General features: G+C 44.4%; 1 protein-coding gene across 7 annotated transcripts in view; it reads left to right on the forward strand.

The window, feature by feature from the left end:
• Window positions 1–17,971, forward strand: part of CLMN (calmin) — a 140,287-nt gene that overhangs the window by 97,380 nt on the left and 24,936 nt on the right. For 6 of the 7 annotated variants that reach the window (XM_053282152.1, XM_053282123.1, XM_053282113.1 and 3 more), the window contains 3 exons: window positions 136–219; window positions 10,406–10,498; window positions 12,842–13,032. In XM_053282152.1, coding sequence (XP_053138127.1) covers window positions 136–219; window positions 10,406–10,498; window positions 12,842–13,032 — 368 coding nt within the window. Of the gene's footprint in view, window positions 1–135; window positions 220–4,385; window positions 4,508–10,405; window positions 10,499–12,841; window positions 13,033–17,971 lie in introns of those variants that run through there. The other variant, XM_053282161.1, reaches the window with a different exon arrangement.

Consider the following 17,971-nt stretch of genomic DNA (forward strand, 5'->3'; position numbering starts at 1 on the left):
TTTAACCATTATGATAGCTTCCCATTCAACAACAACAAATTCTGTCGTTCCTTCAGATTATTAAATTAATAAATTAATTAAAAGATACTCCTTGACATACTTTATTTTCAGCCGCCCTGTTTCTTGTTTTCCTAGCTGCACGAGTACAAACCTTCAACACACCGTATTTTTCGGCTGAACAACATAGCAAAAGCCCTTAAATTTTTGGAGGATAGCAATGTAAGTAGATCAAAAGCTGTGGGATTATTCTTCACCTTTTCCAACATTTGTTGTGCAAAAAACCCATGCTGTGTGCCTATATGAGGAATGCATAAACTGGAGGAGCTATGCTTTGTTTTATATCGAATCTAAAAGGCCATGTATGAAATGTGGGAACAGCTCCTACTGACTCCTAAAAACAAGGATTATTTTTTAAATGTTGTAATGTAAAATGTTCAACCAGATTAAAGGATCAAGAGGCTAATATTAAAAGCAAATAACAAGAAATGCCTATAAGTTGGTGTTGGTGAGTTCTAAGTAGCCTAACTCCACTTACTTTGAAGGTTGGTGATTTGAGTCACTTGATATTAAAAAATCTCTTTTAGCATCACGAGTTTTGTTTCATTGCTAAATTATAGCAGAGCATCATTTGATGTTCATTCCAACTGGAAGTCTGCATTTCTGTGATTTCTGTAAGGTCTACAGCAGTGTTCCCTCTAACAGGGATCCCCAGATGCTGCTGACTACAACTCCCAGAATCCCCAGCTGCAAAGGCTTTTGCTTGGGGATTATGGGAGTTGTAGTCAACAACATCTGGGAATCCCTGTTAGAGGGAACACTGGTCTACAGTTTTGTGTAACTACAGCAAATGATCCCCACCCTTCATTGGCGGTGGCATTCAGGATTGCTTTCGCATTCTAGAGAGGTAATTATAACTGTTGCTGCTCCTAGGTCTTATATGAAAACAGGAAGAGGTATCTCTCCCACAGACAGAATGAATCAGGAGTGCATCTACTGGCGTTTACCATTGTTCTGTGAACGTGAGCCACCACGGGCCCCACTGGGGCACCGTCTGCCCTGCCATGGGTTGCTGCCACTGCTACCAACCAGCCACCTGCCTGGCCCCCACATGCTGCCCTTGCAGGCCGTGTTGTGGTATAATGATGCTGCCGCTCAGCAGCGCCTGCTATCTCTGGGATAATGGGCACCAGATAATGACATCATTATACTGCATCACGATTGGTGACAGTAGTATTTAGGCAGGGCCTGTGGAGGCCAGATAGGTGGTCAGTCTGTGGCGGTGGAAGCAAAAGATGAGGTAAGGCTAGTGGAGGCCTGCAGGGGCAAGGCTGTGGCATTGGGGGCCCACAAAAAAACTTGGGCACAGGTCGCTGCCAACCTTGCTATGTCACTGCAGAACGTACATTTCAGCTAGCAGATATGTGTCTTTACACAGAACCCACAAGTATGAGAGGGGGGAAGCATGAAATGCTCATGCCTTTTCTCTTGCTGTTTCCATGTCTCCTGGGAAAGCACCCTCTAGCATTACAAAGTACACTCACTCCCCCTCCCTGCTACAAAAGTTAAAGCACTGCAGCAAAAAACAATGTAATGTATAAAGCAGCTCTCACTCTCAGTAAGTACATGTACGGGCATAGTTTTTTACCCTCGACAGAAATTTCAGGAAACATCAGTGTGAGAAGTAATTTTTGTATCCTTTTTTCAGTGATTTGGTTCAAAAGGGTGACCTCCTTGTTCTAGATGAAAGGATTTCAACTGTGTATGCAGTGTGAGATAATCGTAACCTTTGCCACAAGTTTTCTAAAACAAATAACAGCTTTCCTGATTGTATGTAAACATATTATCCCTTTCTTAGACAAGCATACGTTATTTAAAAATAACACGGAGTTCAAATGTTATAGTCCTTATTTTCCCCTGTTTGAGTTCTGCCTGGGCCTGGTCTGTGGATAATAAATAATGTTGTTATTTATTAATAATAACCATGTGGGTGGTCTTTCTAAAACTCAATCCCAGGATATTATTATTATTGTTAAGAGTAATACAATTTTTTATACCACCCAAAACTTATGTCTCTGGGTGCTTTACAACAAAACAAAATGAATGACAACAGAAAAAATTAAAACATTAGTTAAAATAAATGACAGCAAAAAAGTTAAAATATTACAATTTAAAATTTTAAAACAGTGTTTTAAAACAATGTTAAAACTATTTAAACAGAATTTAATTAAAAGCCTGAGTGAACAGATGTGTCTTTAAAGATTTTTTTAAAATTGTCAAAGATGGGGAGGCTCTTATTTCAGCAGGGAGTGCATCCCAAAGCATCGGGGCAGCAGCGGAGAAGGCCCGTCCCCGAGTGGCCACCAGACGAGCCGGTGGCAACTGCAGACGGACCTCTCTGGATTATCTCAATGGGCTATGGGGTTCATGACGAAGAAGACATTCTCTTAAATATCCAGGGCCCAAGCCGTTTGGGGCTTTATAGGTTATAACCAGCACCTTGTATTTTGCCTGGAAACTTATCAGCAGCCAGTGTAGTTCTTTCAATACAGGAGTAATATCCACTAGGGATGTGCACGAATCGATTTTTTTGTTTCGATTTGCACCCAAATCAAATCACGCCTGATTTGGTTTGGGTCTGAATTTGCCCCCCCTCAAATCACCCCAGATTCGATTTGTACCTGAATTTTCCGAATCTGAATTGATTCAGTGCAAAAAAAGGGGGGGTCCCGGGGGCAAAAGAGTGGGGTGGGCGGTAGTGCCCAATGGGTGGAAGATACCACCCAGATTTCAAAGAAATTGGGCAAAGGGGTGATTTTTAAAGAATTTTTGAAGATGGCATGTCTTTGTGGCAGATTCGGGGCAGAAAAAGGGGTTTGAGGGCAGAAGAGTGGGTCAGGTGGTAGTGCCCCAATAGGTGCCTGCTACCACCCAGATGTCAAATAAACTGGTGAAAGGGGTGATTTTTAAAGAATTTCTGGATTTTGTGTGTCTTTAAGCTTTGAATCCACTCTCATTTCCTACCTGAGAATCTACTCTCAGAATGTCTCAGAAACAGCAAAACCCATGGGCTTGTGGGTGGTTGGCACCCTATGTGCACTACACCACCGCTCACTCTGGGCCACCCTGCTGCCCCCCAAGTGGAGTTATGGGGCTGCTGAAATCCCCATTATTCCCTATGGAGGAAAAGCTTAAAGACGCACAGAATTCAGAAATTCTGTTCAACCTTAGCTTATTCACTAGGAGAATGAGTCTCACAGTAGCAAGCATGCATTGTCCCCTTTGCTAAGCAGGCTCTGCCTTGGTTTGCATTTGGATGGGAGGCTGCATGTGAGTGCTGTAAAAGATTCCCCTTAAGGAATTGGGGCCATAGCTCAGTGGAAGAGCACCTGCATGCTGGTATGCAGAAGGTCCAGGTTCCTGGCATCTCCAGGTAGGGCTGGGATTGAATTCTGTCTGGAACCTTGGAGAGCCACTGCCAGTCAGTTTAGTTAATATTGAGCTAGGTGGACTAGTGGTCTGACTTGGTATAAGGCAGCTTCCTAGGTTCTTACACTGATTGATTGATTGAGTTTATATGCCGCCTAATATAGAAATCTCTAGGCAGTGTACAGAATTAAAACATAATATAAAATATAAAATTTAAAATTCATAAAAAGATAAATATCATTATAGATAAAAACACATTAAAATTTAAAATTTTGGTCTCAGTTGAAAGCCTGGGGAAATAGGTACGTCTACAGGGTCCTCCGAAAAACAAATAGAGAAGGAGATGCCCTTATTTCAGCAGGGAGTGTGTTCCAAAGCCCTATGGCAGCCACAGAGAAGGCCTGGTCCTGAGTTGCCACCAAACGAGTTGGCGGCAACCATAACCGGACCTCTCCAGATGATCTTAGGATAGGTACCCTGGACCTAAGCCATTAAGGGCTTTATAGGTATGACGGTTATAGGTTTACATGTGAGCAAGTGGGCACATTCTCCCAAACCAAAGTCTGCTTCCCAGCATGCACCAGGCCTTGGTGCTGGACCAGATGTCAGAAACTCAGAGAGCCAGTTCAGAGTTCTTCAGATCGTGGGAGACAAACTCTTGTTTCCTGGAACTGGGGAGAAAAATCTTTGTCACTGTATTTGGCCAGGGGTATTTCATTCAAATATATGCACTGGCAAGGGGGATGGAACTTCTATAAAGCAGTACCATTGCTGAGAACAGATAGCCTCATTACTTTTTCTACTAATCACAAACTCTGTGAATCGGGAGTCTATAGCATGTCTTGGCTTTCCTAAGCCACGCCGCTGGTTCACTAATTCTGCATATGCTGTTGACATCACACTTCACAGACACATGCTTATCCTGTTACCAAGGCCCTTACTATGTCATAGTCACTCGCATAAGCTTGAGTTGAGGTAGGATAATGTGGAGCTTTCCTTAAACATCCTGAACTTTTGAAGGCAAATGGACTAACTTGTTCTTTGTGCAACCCCTTCTGAGGACGTCCACCATCATATACTTGTAAGTACTAGGAAGGATGAGAAGAATTATCAAGTAAGATAATACAAGGCTTGCTGATTTCTCACCAAAGGAGAGCTCCTATTTCTGCAACAGCTAGCTCCATGGCAGGGAGAAATTAGGAAACGTGACTTTTTCCATTACACCTTAGCATTGGCAAAAGAGGCAGAATTTGCTAACTTCTCTCAGAGCAGCTATTTGAGGACCCAGAGGCTATTCACACTTTGATCTGTAGCTAATGTTGACCTCCCAACCGTTCCCATTTTGGAGCACTCATTTGGGTTGGTAGATAGAGAAGTTGGGCATGGAGCTAAAGACATGGGTTCAGAGCTGGTCTTGTGGTAGTGAGCATGAATATGTCCACTTTGCTAAGCAGGATCTGCCATGGTTTGCATTTGGATGGAAGATTTCACATGAACATGGTAAGATATTTCCCCTTAGGGGATGAAGCCATAGCTCAGTGGAAGAGTATATGCATGCTTGGATGCAGAAGGTCCCAATTCACTCTCTGGCATCTCTAGGTAGGGCTGGGAGAGACTCCTGCCTGAAACCATGGAGAGCCGCTGTAGACAATACTGTAGAGTAACTGTAGACCAGGCCTGCTCCTTAGGCTCCCCAGCTATTTTTGAACTAGAACTACCATAATCCCCAGCCACAATGGCCAGTAGCTAGGGATTATGGGAACTGTAGACCAACATCTGCAGGAGGGCCAAAGTTGAGCCGGGCTGCTAGACAATATTGAGGCTGTTGTCACGCGCAGCCTAACCTGGGCTAGGGACACCCAGCCCAGATAGGCTGCGCATGAGAACCGCCAGGATCGGGCCTGATCCCGGCGGGCCAGTGCCACCTTATCTTGGCTTTTAAGCCTGGATGTCAGCCGAGGTTATGGGAGCAAGCACTCTCTTACCCCCGGCTACCTGCTTGTGTGTGAGCATGGGCTGCTTCCAATCCAGCCACACACACAGATGGGCGCAAAGAGCGCCTGTCTCTTGGGGGAGTTCCCCAGTGCAGCTTGTGTGTCATGCGCTGCATTGCGGGCTTTGCGGAGGCTGGACAACGAGTCCCAGCCTCGGATCAATCTGCTCTGCTTGGAGCAGGGTTGATAGTGTGGGAGTGCACTCCATGCTTCCAGCAACAAACATAGGAAGCTGCCATATACTGAGTAAGACCATTGGTCTATCTAGCTCAGTATTGCCTTCACAGACTGGCAGCGGCTCCTCCAAGGTTTCGGGCAAGAATCTCTCTCAGCCCTATTTTGGAGAAGCCAGGGAGGGAACTTGAAACCTTTTGCTCTTCCCAGAGCGGCTTCATCCCCTGAGGGGAATATTTTGCAGAGCTCACACATCAAGTCTCCCATTCAGATGCAACCAGGGCAGACCCTGCTTAGCTAAGGGGACAAGTCATGCTTGCTACCACAAGACCAGCTCTCCTCTCTTGGAGAGTCATCTCTGGGAAAGGCAAGGTTTGCGAAGCCTTCTCCCCACCTGCCCAGTAGGTTGTGCGAATGGCCCTAAGGTCTGACTCCAAATAAGGCAGCTTCCTGTATTCCTATCCTGCCTGTGTGTGTCCGTGGGGGCAGCCACTGGTCCTTCGCATTAGTCCCCCATCTCCATTGTAAGACTAATGATGATTCACCTTATATGGCTGCAGTGGGAGCCCAGCAAAAAAACAGGGCCGTAATGCCATCCGCAGACTCAGAGTGCAATAGAGGAAGACGAGGGATGAAAACTGACCTAAAGGTTGAGCCCATGGCCTAGCTCGTGACCTCACCTCTGAGAAACGATTCAACAGCAGCGACATCTTTACTGGGACTGAAAACTCTGTGGCAAACCACAGGTTAAAGGTTATCCTTTAATCTCATTTCAGTGGAACTGAATTCAGAGTGCAGTGAAGGGAAATGTTGTCCAGTGCCCTCAGCAGTGGAGAGTTAGAAGTTTAAATATTAACCCACAAAGAGAGAGTGGGAAAGGGCCTGCCTCGCTGTGTAGTTTTGCAGAATGTGAAAGGGCTGGGGGAGACGTAAAGCGTTTTTAGGTGTTTCATCCTTTAGGAAATGTCAGAGTCACATATTGTTTTACTGGACTGCTCACACCATTGTTAGCATTAGTGGGACTGCTGTGTTTTGTTCCTTGCTGTTTTGACAACAGGGGTGAAAGTCTTGTCTATACAAGTAATATCCGGGTGTTATGTGGAATAAACCTTAGCGTGAGAACTCTGGAGCCTGATAGGGCTTAGACAACTCAGTTCTTGGTAACTTGATCGTATAAAAAGCCATGCAATAAAAATAAAGGAGGCAGAGGTAACGTTAGCTATAAGGCCCCAAGACAGTTGCTGGCTTTTCCAAGTCTAGTTTGCACTTTCCCAACCCCCCACAAGCTTATGGCTACAGAAGGCTAGCGAAGAGAGATGGTCTTGTGGTAGCAAGCATGACTTGTCTGTCCCCTTAGCTAAGCAGGGTTTGCCCTAGTTGCATCTGAATGGGAGACTAGCAGTGTGAGCACTGTAAAATATTCCCCTTAGGGGATGGAGCTGCTCTGGGAAGAGCATCTAGGCTCCAAGTTCCTTCCTTGGCATCTCCAAGATAGGGCTGAGAGAGGTTCCTGCCTGCAACCTTGGAGAAGCCACTGCCAGTCTGTGAAGACAATACTGAGCTAGATAGACCAATGGTCTGGCTCAGTATATGGCAGCTTCCTATGTTCCTAAGACTGCAGCATTCTCATTCTCTTCAGATCTCACTTCAAATGAGTAACTGACCTCAACCCACGTAGGTACAATGCCACAAGATTGCCCACCAGAAGGAACCTGATCAGTGCCATTCTAGTGGGCTGGATTTATCCATGAAACATTCCATATTTTGTAAGGGAGAGGAGCTGGTTGAAGCAACTCTATTTTTCTCCTTCCCCTCCGTTTTCTTTCAGACTCAACCCCCCCACCCCCACACTCTCTCTACAGGATCCCCACTGGGACAAACGCTCAAACATCAAAACACAAAATATAACTAGACAGCGTACAACTCGAGTCTTGTCATAGTGAGCATGAATTGTCCTCTTTGCTAAGCAGGTCCTGCCCTGGTTTACATTTGGATGGGTGACTGTCGGAGTGCTGTAAGATATTCCCCTTAGGGGATGAGGCCATAGCTCAGTGGAAGAGCCCCTGCATGTTTGCATGCAGAAGGTCCTAAGTTCACTCCCTGGCAACTCCAGGGCTGGGAGAGACTCCTGCCTGAAACCTTGGAGAGCCACTGCCAGTCAGTGCAGACAATATTGAGCTAGATGGAGCAATGATCTGACTTGGTATAAGGCAGCTTCCTATGTTCCTATATAGCATAAAATAAGAGTAATGGGACTAATCCATACAACATATAAATATCCAATCACTTAACCATCAACGTCCACATAACTGAGGGTCAAACTAGACCTTATGCTTTTGCCTAGCAGCCTCCCACTCTGCAATACGTGTTTAGAATGTATGTGTATCATGATATCACAGTGTTCGGCATTTCCTCCATGATCATTCAATGTCATTGACTGCTTTTGGCCATGAACCAGAATACCATGAAACATTGTGACAGCAAGAGATGGAGTAGGTTACAGAGGGAATCGGACATGTGGCTGTTGGTTTGGATGGAGACAATGCATATAGCATAGTGAGCTCACTGACACAATCAAAAACTGTGTTCTACCCAGGATTGGGAGCAGGGTGTGCTCCCAGTTTTTGGTTGTGTGGAAGCAAGGTAGGAGGAAAAGCTACCCAGTTTTTCCTCCTACCTTGCTTCCACACAATCACTTCTACCCAGGTTTTCCTCTTACCTTGCTTCCACACAACCGAAAGTTGGGAGCACACACAGCTCCCAAAGATGTGTTAAGAATGCTGGTTACAAATGAGAGGTCCATGAATGTAGAACATTCTAGCCATCGATGGAGTTGTAGCTCTGTGAAGGCTTCCTTGCTACACATTCATTCATGTATGGACGGGTGGGGCAGGGTTTTTCTCAATGGCCCTGAACTGGTCCCCTGGCAATTCAAATGTCCAGGAGAATGCATGAAAGGGCCACCAGGGCAGATACAGCTGTATGCATGAAGGTGCTGTTGTGATTGGGTACTGCAGTTTTGTGCAGTGTCCTTGATCATATGCAGGACCTATGCTAATTCAGAGAGGTTGGGTGGGGTAAGCAATCAACATGTGGAGGTAATGATGCAGAGAGCATGTAAGATTTATGATCAAAAGAAGAGTAGCACTCTCTAAATACTGTTGATGTAATAATGGCCTGGTTCACACCATTGTAGGTTTAATATAGGTTACACACATTTAACATGATTGTGTGAAACCAAGCCAAACTAGGAATCTCCAGATTCATCTTGGGCCATAAGCCACCTTGACGTGGGTTCACACAATTACACTAGTAATTAAACCAAGATTTGAATGACTCTGTGAACTAAGTCAATTAGTACTAGATAGGTGGTGTTGGAAAATATTCAAAGGCGGCATGCTGTCTAATCTAAAGCAGTGGCTTTCAGACTGTCTGCCTTCAAGAAATCCTTTCCACATTTATTTGTCTGCTGTGGGACCCTTGCATGCAGCAAAGGATCCTGGAGCATTTTAGGGTGCTTGCTCACTTCAGTACAGAGCCCTTGCTCCTCCTATTAACAGAGAAGAACACCTCCTGTGGCTACACATTATAGGGAGAGATCAAGCTGCCTTTCAGGGAAGCCAGTCTGCCGTTACTGATCTCCTTGTGATCCATCCCTAATATGCTTTCCAGGGTTCCCTGGAACACACTCTGAAATCCACTGTTCTAGCAGGTGCAATACTCAATGTTGCTTAAGGGCCCCATCTGCATTAGAAGGGCCCCATCTGCTTAAGGGCCCCATCTGCATTGTGATCCCTTTGGGGACAGGGATCCATCTTATTTATTTATTATTTCTTTGTGTAAACCGCCCTGAGCCATTTTTGGAAGGGCGGTATAGAAATCAAATGAATGAGTAAATAAATACAAATCACTTTTAATCCATTTGACAGCAGTCCTACATGTGGAAGACAGGAAGCTGATTTATATTGAGTCAGATCATTACTTTATGTAGCTCTGTATTGTTTACTGGCAGCAGCTCTCCAGGTTTTCAGAAAGGTCATTCTCAATCCTACATGGAGATGCCAGGGATTGAACATAGGATCTTCAGTCTCCCACATGCAGATGCTTACCATGTGACTTGGCTGAATTTCTTCACAGCACCCTAGACACTTCTTTTTGTATAGTCGGGCCATTCCAAGGGTAACAGAACCTGGCATGTTACCACTTTTTCAATGACTGTAGCCATAAGCAAAATTTAAAGTTGATTTTACCCATTAGCAACACAGTATCTCCTATTAAAAGGCAATATTTTTAGAAAAACCTTAAATATTAGTCTCTGAAATGTGCAAAATACATTGCTAATGGAATCAGAAATGATGTCCAAAAGTTCTGATTCCGCTACCAATGTATCTTGTGTGTTTTAGACATTATCTATAGTATGTAAGGGTTTTGAAAAAATGTGGCCTTAGATGTTCTCTTGCCAGTGTGGGTGTATATAATTTCAACTTGAAATTTTGCTTATGGCTACAGTCATTGAAAAAGTGGTAAACATGCTTGATTCTTGGACCTGACAATTCACAGTGCTGTAGAGGTGGGCCACCACATTGCAGCCATAACATATAAACCAGCACAACAGATACACAAGTGTGCTTATAAGCAAACACATGGAGATTATGTCTTGTATGCAAGTCAAAACGTAACTCAGTATAAGTACAGTGCAGGCACTACCTGTAAGCTCATTAAATTTGACAAATGTATGTTGTATATTCAGAAGTGTGCGTGTGTGTACCTATCTAAGCATCTTTTTAAGCTTATGGCTTGCTTTTTTATAGGTAAAGCTGGTTAGCATTGATGCAGCTGAAATAGCAGATGGAAACTCTTCTATGGTACTGGGCCTGATATGGAACATAATCCTGTTTTTTCAGGTAAAAAATGATGCCGTGATCACATTAGCTATCCCATTCAATCATCCAACTGTGTGCGTGTGTATATATATGGAAATGGAATGAAATGAAAATTCTGAACTGAAACGGAGCAAAACTGCTAAACGTTAAATTACACCTCCTCCCGCCCTCGGTAATGATTCTGGTCCTCTCCATTGCAAATGGATTTCTGCATCAAAATACTCAACTCTAGTTTGACTTGAGTGGAACTGGCTTCTTTCCAAATCCAAGATCAGAAACTCTTGTTTTCCATATTTGTGCTGAAAAATTGATGAATGTTTTGCACTTTTTAACAACATGGGTCTTACAACCTGTGTCCTCAAAGCCCTGGCAATGGTTTTAAAGAACCACCATGAGGTGTGTATTGCTTTCTTAGAATAAAATTGAAATTTCAGGATTTCAGACAGCGGTCTTTCTCAGCCCCACTGAACCTTGACGCTTTCACATGCAAAGCATGTTCTCTCTCATTAATCTTTCTAATAAGAATATCACCTGTTTATGGGACACAGAACAGTTAGTCAGAATGGCAACACAACTTCTCTTAAGACTTTGTCACTTACTATCATCCTTATTGCAATTTTAAAAGGATTCCCGAGGGAAGTATCAAGAAGAACCAATTGTGAAAGTGATGGCAGTAGGAAGTACATAGGAACATAGGAAGCTGCCTTATACCCAGTCAGACCATTGGTCTACCTAGCTCAGTATTATCTATACAGACTGGCAGTGGCTTCTCCAAGATTACAGACAGCCTGGAGTCTCTCTCAGCCCAATCTGGAGATTCCAGGAAGGGAACGTGGAACCTTCTGTATGCAAGCCTGCAGGTGCTCTTCCCAGAGCAGCCCCATCTCCTAAGGGGAATATCTCACAGTGCTCAGATGTAGCCTCTCATTCAAATGCAAACCAGGGCAGACCCTGCTTAGCAAAGTTGGCAATTCATGCTTGCTACCATGAGATCAGCTCTCCTCTCTCCAGTATAAAAAGACTGATTTCTACTCTGTAAATCAGTATGAAGTTCATGAAGTTGATTTAAATCAGTATGAACCAATAATAGTTCTCCTATCCATCTGAACAAATACTTAGAACTCTTCTCAATAGATAACTAAGGCTTGTTGCTAGAAGACATCCCACATGCCCCATAAAATGTGAACAATACTGGGATGTTTGGAAGTCACTTACACGTTGACTCTGCCGAATTCAGAGGAGGCAGCTGTCTGTGTGATTCAACTCTAGAGGCAGCACTTTTTTAAAAAAAAAATGAGCATGATTCATAGCAAACAGTTGCCTTTTTAAAAAGCAATTCTGGTTATTTCCTCTTAAACAAGTTCTAAAATTAAATTACCAGGTTTGTATGTAACTATATATCCTCCTGATTTGTGGAATTCTTAAATTCTGCCTTCTACGGCTGTGCTGAAATCTAGATTTTTAATTCTCTATTTTAAACATTTATACTTGCCCAAAGGCAATCCCAAAGTTAATGTTTGGTTTCAAGCAATCAGATAAAACCATAGAACATGTTTATCTGTTCAACAGATAACAAAATGCATATTATACAGAAAAGCCAGTTAGAGCCATTTGGTTAGTTTTCCTTAACCAAAATGAGCACCTTTAAATGCAAGGCTTGATCTGAGCCAAATTCACTTTTTTCAGTGGCTCCGTTCATAGAGTGGCTACTTGATTAGTCTTCGCAGGTTGTACACATGTTATTGTATACTCTAGGATTTTTTTAAAACCCCCTTAGGTTTAAGTGAAGAGTTAAGGTACTTGCACATGTATTCATGCACCATAAAGCATGAACATTGTAAGCTGAGGTGCCTGCCTACTTTCTGCATCCTGTAAACAGTAAACACATTCTATGTTATTTTTGCTTCTCACATGTTGTGTTTGCTTGCAACTTGGTCTCCAAGCAGCTACACTTTCTTTTGGTCTTTCAACCCCAACCTTCTCCTCTGCAGGTTGTGGGTAGCACTGAAACTGGGATCAATGCAGTATTGGGCTTTGAAAGGGCACATACTTTTAAATTCTGCTCTCTTAATGTTGACAACTAGCCATTCATGCCTGTATAATATTTAGAATCCATCTGCCTAGGGCTGACCTGAATATTGCTGTTTTTCACTGGGGGACAAGGGTTTTAGGTGGCATGAAAACCCAAGTTTAATGCAGTCCCAGGTTTAATTCAGGGGTGGCTGACATGAATGCTTGTGATATCTGTAAGCAGCCATTTATCTAAAAAAATGAATAGAGTTGTTTGTCCTGACAACAGCATGGCGGGATGATGGATTCTTTGTTGTATGTTTCTGACTGTGACTGTTTCCTTCTGTGTTGCAGATTAAGGAACTCACAGGCAACCTCAATAGGAACTCCTCCTCTTCCAGTCTGTCATCAGGGCCCAGTGGACCTGACTCGGACACTTCTTACCCCAGCACACCTAATGTTGAGAGAAGCATGTCTGTTTCTGTAAAGGATCAGCGAAAAGCAATCAAGGCCCTTTTAACCTGGGTTCAAAAGAAAACAAGAAAGTGAGTCATCTTCCCTTTCTCCCCTCTCTTTTTTATCTGTAGAAATATCCCCAACACGATATCTGCAAATAGCATTGCTTGTTATGGGGGAGGGGGCTTTGAGCCTCTGATCCTGCCATGATCCTAATCCAGACTGCCTCCTTAGCTGCTGCTGTTTGCCCCGGTGACAAATTTCATTAGGAAGCACTTTCCAGGGTCCCGGGGCAACTCTAGAAAAGGCCCAGTTTCGAGTCGCCACCAACCAAGTCAGTGGCAACTGCAGCCGGTCCTCCCCAGATGATCTTAATAGGTGGTGGGGTTGATGAAGAAGAAGGCATTCTCTTAAATACCTCGGACTCAAGCCAGAGCTTTTTAGGTAATAACCTGCACTTTGTGCAGGTTTTGTTACCTGAGGGCCAACAATTTCCTCAGAACCACAAACCAGGCAAACAAGGATGATTGAAGGAAGCAAAATCACCGTTTATTGGTTCCAAGCCAAGCCAAGTCAAGTCAGCGCTGACGACGCCACTCAGTACCTCACGGTGAAACCTGAGAGACGTGCCTTGCTGCCTGGGTCACAAGTTTTTATAATTTGGCATTACTACATAATTAGGCGTCAACATTCAGCCACAAAGAGCCAATCAATACATTACATTCGTACATATGCTTGCATAGAGGCTGGATTTTGCGCTCTAAGTTTCTTTTTCACAGCAGAGATAATTAATTAATTAATAGAAGAAGCCTCCACATTCCTAGAACAATACAGTTACTATTCAAGGGAGTCTATCTCTCCCCGCTGTTCCGAACCCCCACTTCTTCTGCTTTGGGCGGATAGCCAACTTATCACTTTCTCTGGCCTGTACTTCTCCATCTCACAGAGGCACTGAATTTCAAACACACTTTCTACAAAGCAATTACAAAGCAGCTTTCTGAAAAGGTATTTTTCCATCCCACATTTTCACCCAGAAATTTCACCCAGAAATGTATTGGCAGCCAGTGCAGTTCTTTTTAAATGGGTGTAATGTGATCTCTTTGGGCAACCCCGGAGACTGGCTGCTGAATTTTGTACTAACTGCATTTTTTGAACTACGTTGAAAGTCTGCCCAACATAAAGTGCATTGCAGTAGTCAAGTCTGGAGGTTTTTTAAAAATTATTATTTATTTATTTTATTTTTACATGTATATCCCGCTCTTCCTCCAAGGAGCTCAGAACGGTGTACTACATACTTAAGTTTCTCATCACAACAACCCTGTGAAGTAGGTTAGGCTGAGAGAGAAGTGACTGGCCCAGAGTCACCCAGCTAGTCTCATGGCTGAATGGGGATTTGAACTCGGGTCTCCCCGGTCCTAGTCCAGCACTCTAACCACTACACCACGCTGGCTCCTTACCAGAGGTTACCAGTATATGCACCACTGTTTGAAGGTCATTTATCTCTAGCAATGGTCGTAGCTGGCATATCAGCCGAAGCTGATAAAAAGCATTCCTGTTGGAGAATTGGAGGGAAGATCTGCTTATCTACCCCACCCACAATGGAAGTTCTCAAATAAGGAGAGCACTGCTAATTAATATTGTCTGGAGACATGGAGTTAAAATTCTAAGTAAAGTAGTTTTATTTAGGAAATACATAAGAGAGATAGGAAAGGCCTACATGCCTAGCTTCTTGCTACACCAGGAAGGGGAAGGAGGAAGAGGAAGTCTGTCTCTCATGTGAGAGAATGAAACCTGAGACTATTGGTCTTACAAAGGGAAAGCAGAGTGGAGAAAGTGTAGATTAAGGAGTAGAGAAAGTGTAGTCAGAGAGGGAATTCCCTTGCTCACTGTCTCTACCCCTAATCCCCCTACTGGTCATTAGGGTTGCTGGTGTTAAGAGTTGATGCATCAGGAGCTGCATTTCCAACAAATAGCAGCATGTATGGGGAAGTGTTCCCTCTTATGCACGTGTGCACACTCACAGGCTTTTAATGTCTGCTCAGTTAATTTTAGATCCCGCTTAGGTTGAATCAGGCCACTCTGAATGCACATGCGCGTACACTGTATTGATACTGCTGCCCACAACAAAACTCATTCTGATGGGTGAGCACTGATGGGTGGTGGGATATGGATTATTTATTTATTTATATTGAATTTTTTACACTGCCACAAACTTTCATCTCTGGGCGATTAACAATATTTATGTATGTATGTATGTATGTATGTAATACATTTCTATACTGCCCCAAACTTTCATCTCTGGGCAGTTAACAATATTTATGTATGTATTTAATACATTCTATACTGCCCCAAACCAAAGTCTTGGGGCGGTTCACTATTATAATAGCATAAAACAAGTTAAAAACATATACAAAAACTTAATTTTTTTTTTAACAATTTAAAAATAAACCAGAAATTAAAACCTAAAAATTTAGGAAGCTGAGAAAGCTTGGGTGAAAAGATGGGTTTTCAAGTGTTTTTTGAATATTGCCAGAGATGGGGAAGATCATATCTCAGCAGGGAGCACATTCTACAATCTTGGGGCAGCGACCGAGAAGGCCCGTCTCTGTGTAGCCACCAAACGAGTTGGCGGTAACTGGAGACGGACCTCCTCAGATGACCTCAGTGGGCGGTGGGGCTCGTAGTGAAGAACACAATCTCTTAAATACCCAAGGCCTAAGCTGTTTAGGGCTTTATAAATTATAATTAGCACTTTGTATTTTGTCCAGAAACCTATTGGCAGCCAGTGTAGCTCCATCAGTAAAGGAGTAACGTGGTCTCTCCGAGATTACCCAGAGACCAACCTGGCTGCCGCATTCTGAACCAACTGAAGTTTCCGGACTACGTACAAAGGCAGCCCCACATAGAGCACATTACAGAAGTCAAGGGATTGGGACTGAAGCAGGAGGAAAATAACAACAACAACAACATTATATGCATGTTGCAACATAATGGGGCTATTCTCACGACCAACAAAAATTGGTCTAGCAGAGGCTAGCCCGATTTTTGTTGGTCGTGAGAACCACTGGGCTCGTAGCCGAGCCCGGTGGTTCTGGAGCAGCTAACCTGCTCCTGTAGCCCACCCCTTAGCCCGGGTTTGCAGAGTGAGCGCTCCGCAAACCCGGGCTATCTGCTCGTGAGTAGCCGCGCCGCGCCGTGGCTACTTGCGAGTAGACCCCCGGCTGGGAGGCTTAAAAGCAGCCTCCCGGCTCGGGGGTCTCCCCAGTATGCCCTGCGCACTCACGCAGGGCATACTGGGGCTTCCGGGGGCTGCACAGCCCCCGGGCTCCCCAGCTCCCGCCGGCTCCATTTTGGAGCCGGCCAAGCGCGTAACAATGATAGGGCAAGGGGAGACAGTTGTCTGGGGGCCCCACTGCCTGGAGGGGCACCCCAGAGGCACCTCATGTGACTCCCCATTGCCCCCTGCCCAGCCCCATAGCCTCTCAGCCACTTGCCCTCTTCACCGTCTCTCCTGCTTGTTCTGCTGGCCCGAAATCGAAGCAGCAGGCAAGCTGCCAAGAGCTCCTTTTCTCCCGCCTCTCAGCTGATCGGCGGGTGGGCGGGGCTTCCACGGAGGCCTCCGTGTAGGCCGCAGTGAAGCCTGAACTCGAGTAGGGCCCAAGCAAGCCAGGAAGGAGGAGGCAGCCAGAGTGTTCTCTGCAGCAGAAGACCCCTTGCTGCCCTGCTCAACCCAGACCAGCATTTGCCAGGTAGAGTGTGAACTCCTTTTTGTGGTTACCTTTCCCGCCCCCCCCCCATATATAGGGATCTGCTTGCCATAGGGCTTGGATATGGGGGGTGGAGGGACCGAGAAGTCTCTGAATATTTATTTTGAAACAGCTTGGAAAATTTGCTGACTTAAAAAAAACTATCTAAAAAGTCCTATAAGTGGCTTGTTTCATGGCAGAAAATTGCAAAAACTTCTGGAACAGTATTTTATTAATTTTATTTATTCATTCATTCATTTATAAATGCACTTATGTTCAAGTTGTTTTGCAACCCAGAAGGTCTGAGTGAGAACTGTGAAGCATGTGTGGTGCTTTTATTTTATTTTTCTTGTGTGTGAACTGCTCCCCAATAACTTGCAGGGACTTCAGGGTAAATCTGGCCAACATGTGAATGCAGCACCTCCATTCCAGAGGAGATGTGTCTTAAAGGGCTTTAAAAGCCTCCTGTGAAAAACCTCCTGCAATCAAACTTGACTGAATTTGTTCAGAATTCTGAGAAAACAAACATAGGCTCACCCTGCATGGTTGAAAGTCTCCTTTGCTAATCTGCAGCGAGGGGCCCATTTTAATAATTCATCTTTCTAGTGTGTTCTAGGCATTAAAAGTAATACAAATGTATAGTACTCAATGTATATCACTATATATTGTGACGTGTGTGTGTGTATTCAGTGAAATGTATTTGCAGGCAGCATACTTATTTTGGAATATCAGACTTAAATCCTTGGGGGCCTGGGGTGTGTGGAGGCCCTGGACTTTGGGGGGGGCCCATTTTAAAATCTTGTCTCTGGGCCCACTCCAACCTTGCTACGCCCCTGGAGCCGGCCATTGTGTGGGCGGCCGATCCGGCCGCCCAGGGCTCCCTTCCCGCTCACTTCCCCAAACCGGGTCTCACGGATCGGGAGACCCGGTCCAATGTTTGCTCAGTTGCCCAAGAGCACTGTTGTGCTAAACACAAGAATTGCACAAACGCAGTTGTGCAATTGGGAACCAATGAAAATAATGGCAGCGCTCTCCTTACTTGGGCACTTCTGCTGTGGGTGGAAATATATAAGAGAACCACCACTCTACAAGGTGCCCCTTAGCCCAGCTAGCAGTGGCATGGGGGCAGGGGTTTGCAGAGCCACCTCTCAACAATAAAAAAATTGTTCTCTGGGCAGCTCATGACACAGCATTAAAAACATCTAACAAAAAGACATAAAATACCACAAACTAATCTCAGCTCAAAAAACAACACCAACAATACAAAACATTTTAAAAACTT

Source organism: Hemicordylus capensis, chromosome 1, assembly GCF_027244095.1.
Source record: "Hemicordylus capensis ecotype Gifberg chromosome 1, rHemCap1.1.pri, whole genome shotgun sequence".
Classification (NCBI taxonomy): Eukaryota; Metazoa; Chordata; class Lepidosauria; order Squamata; family Cordylidae; genus Hemicordylus; species Hemicordylus capensis.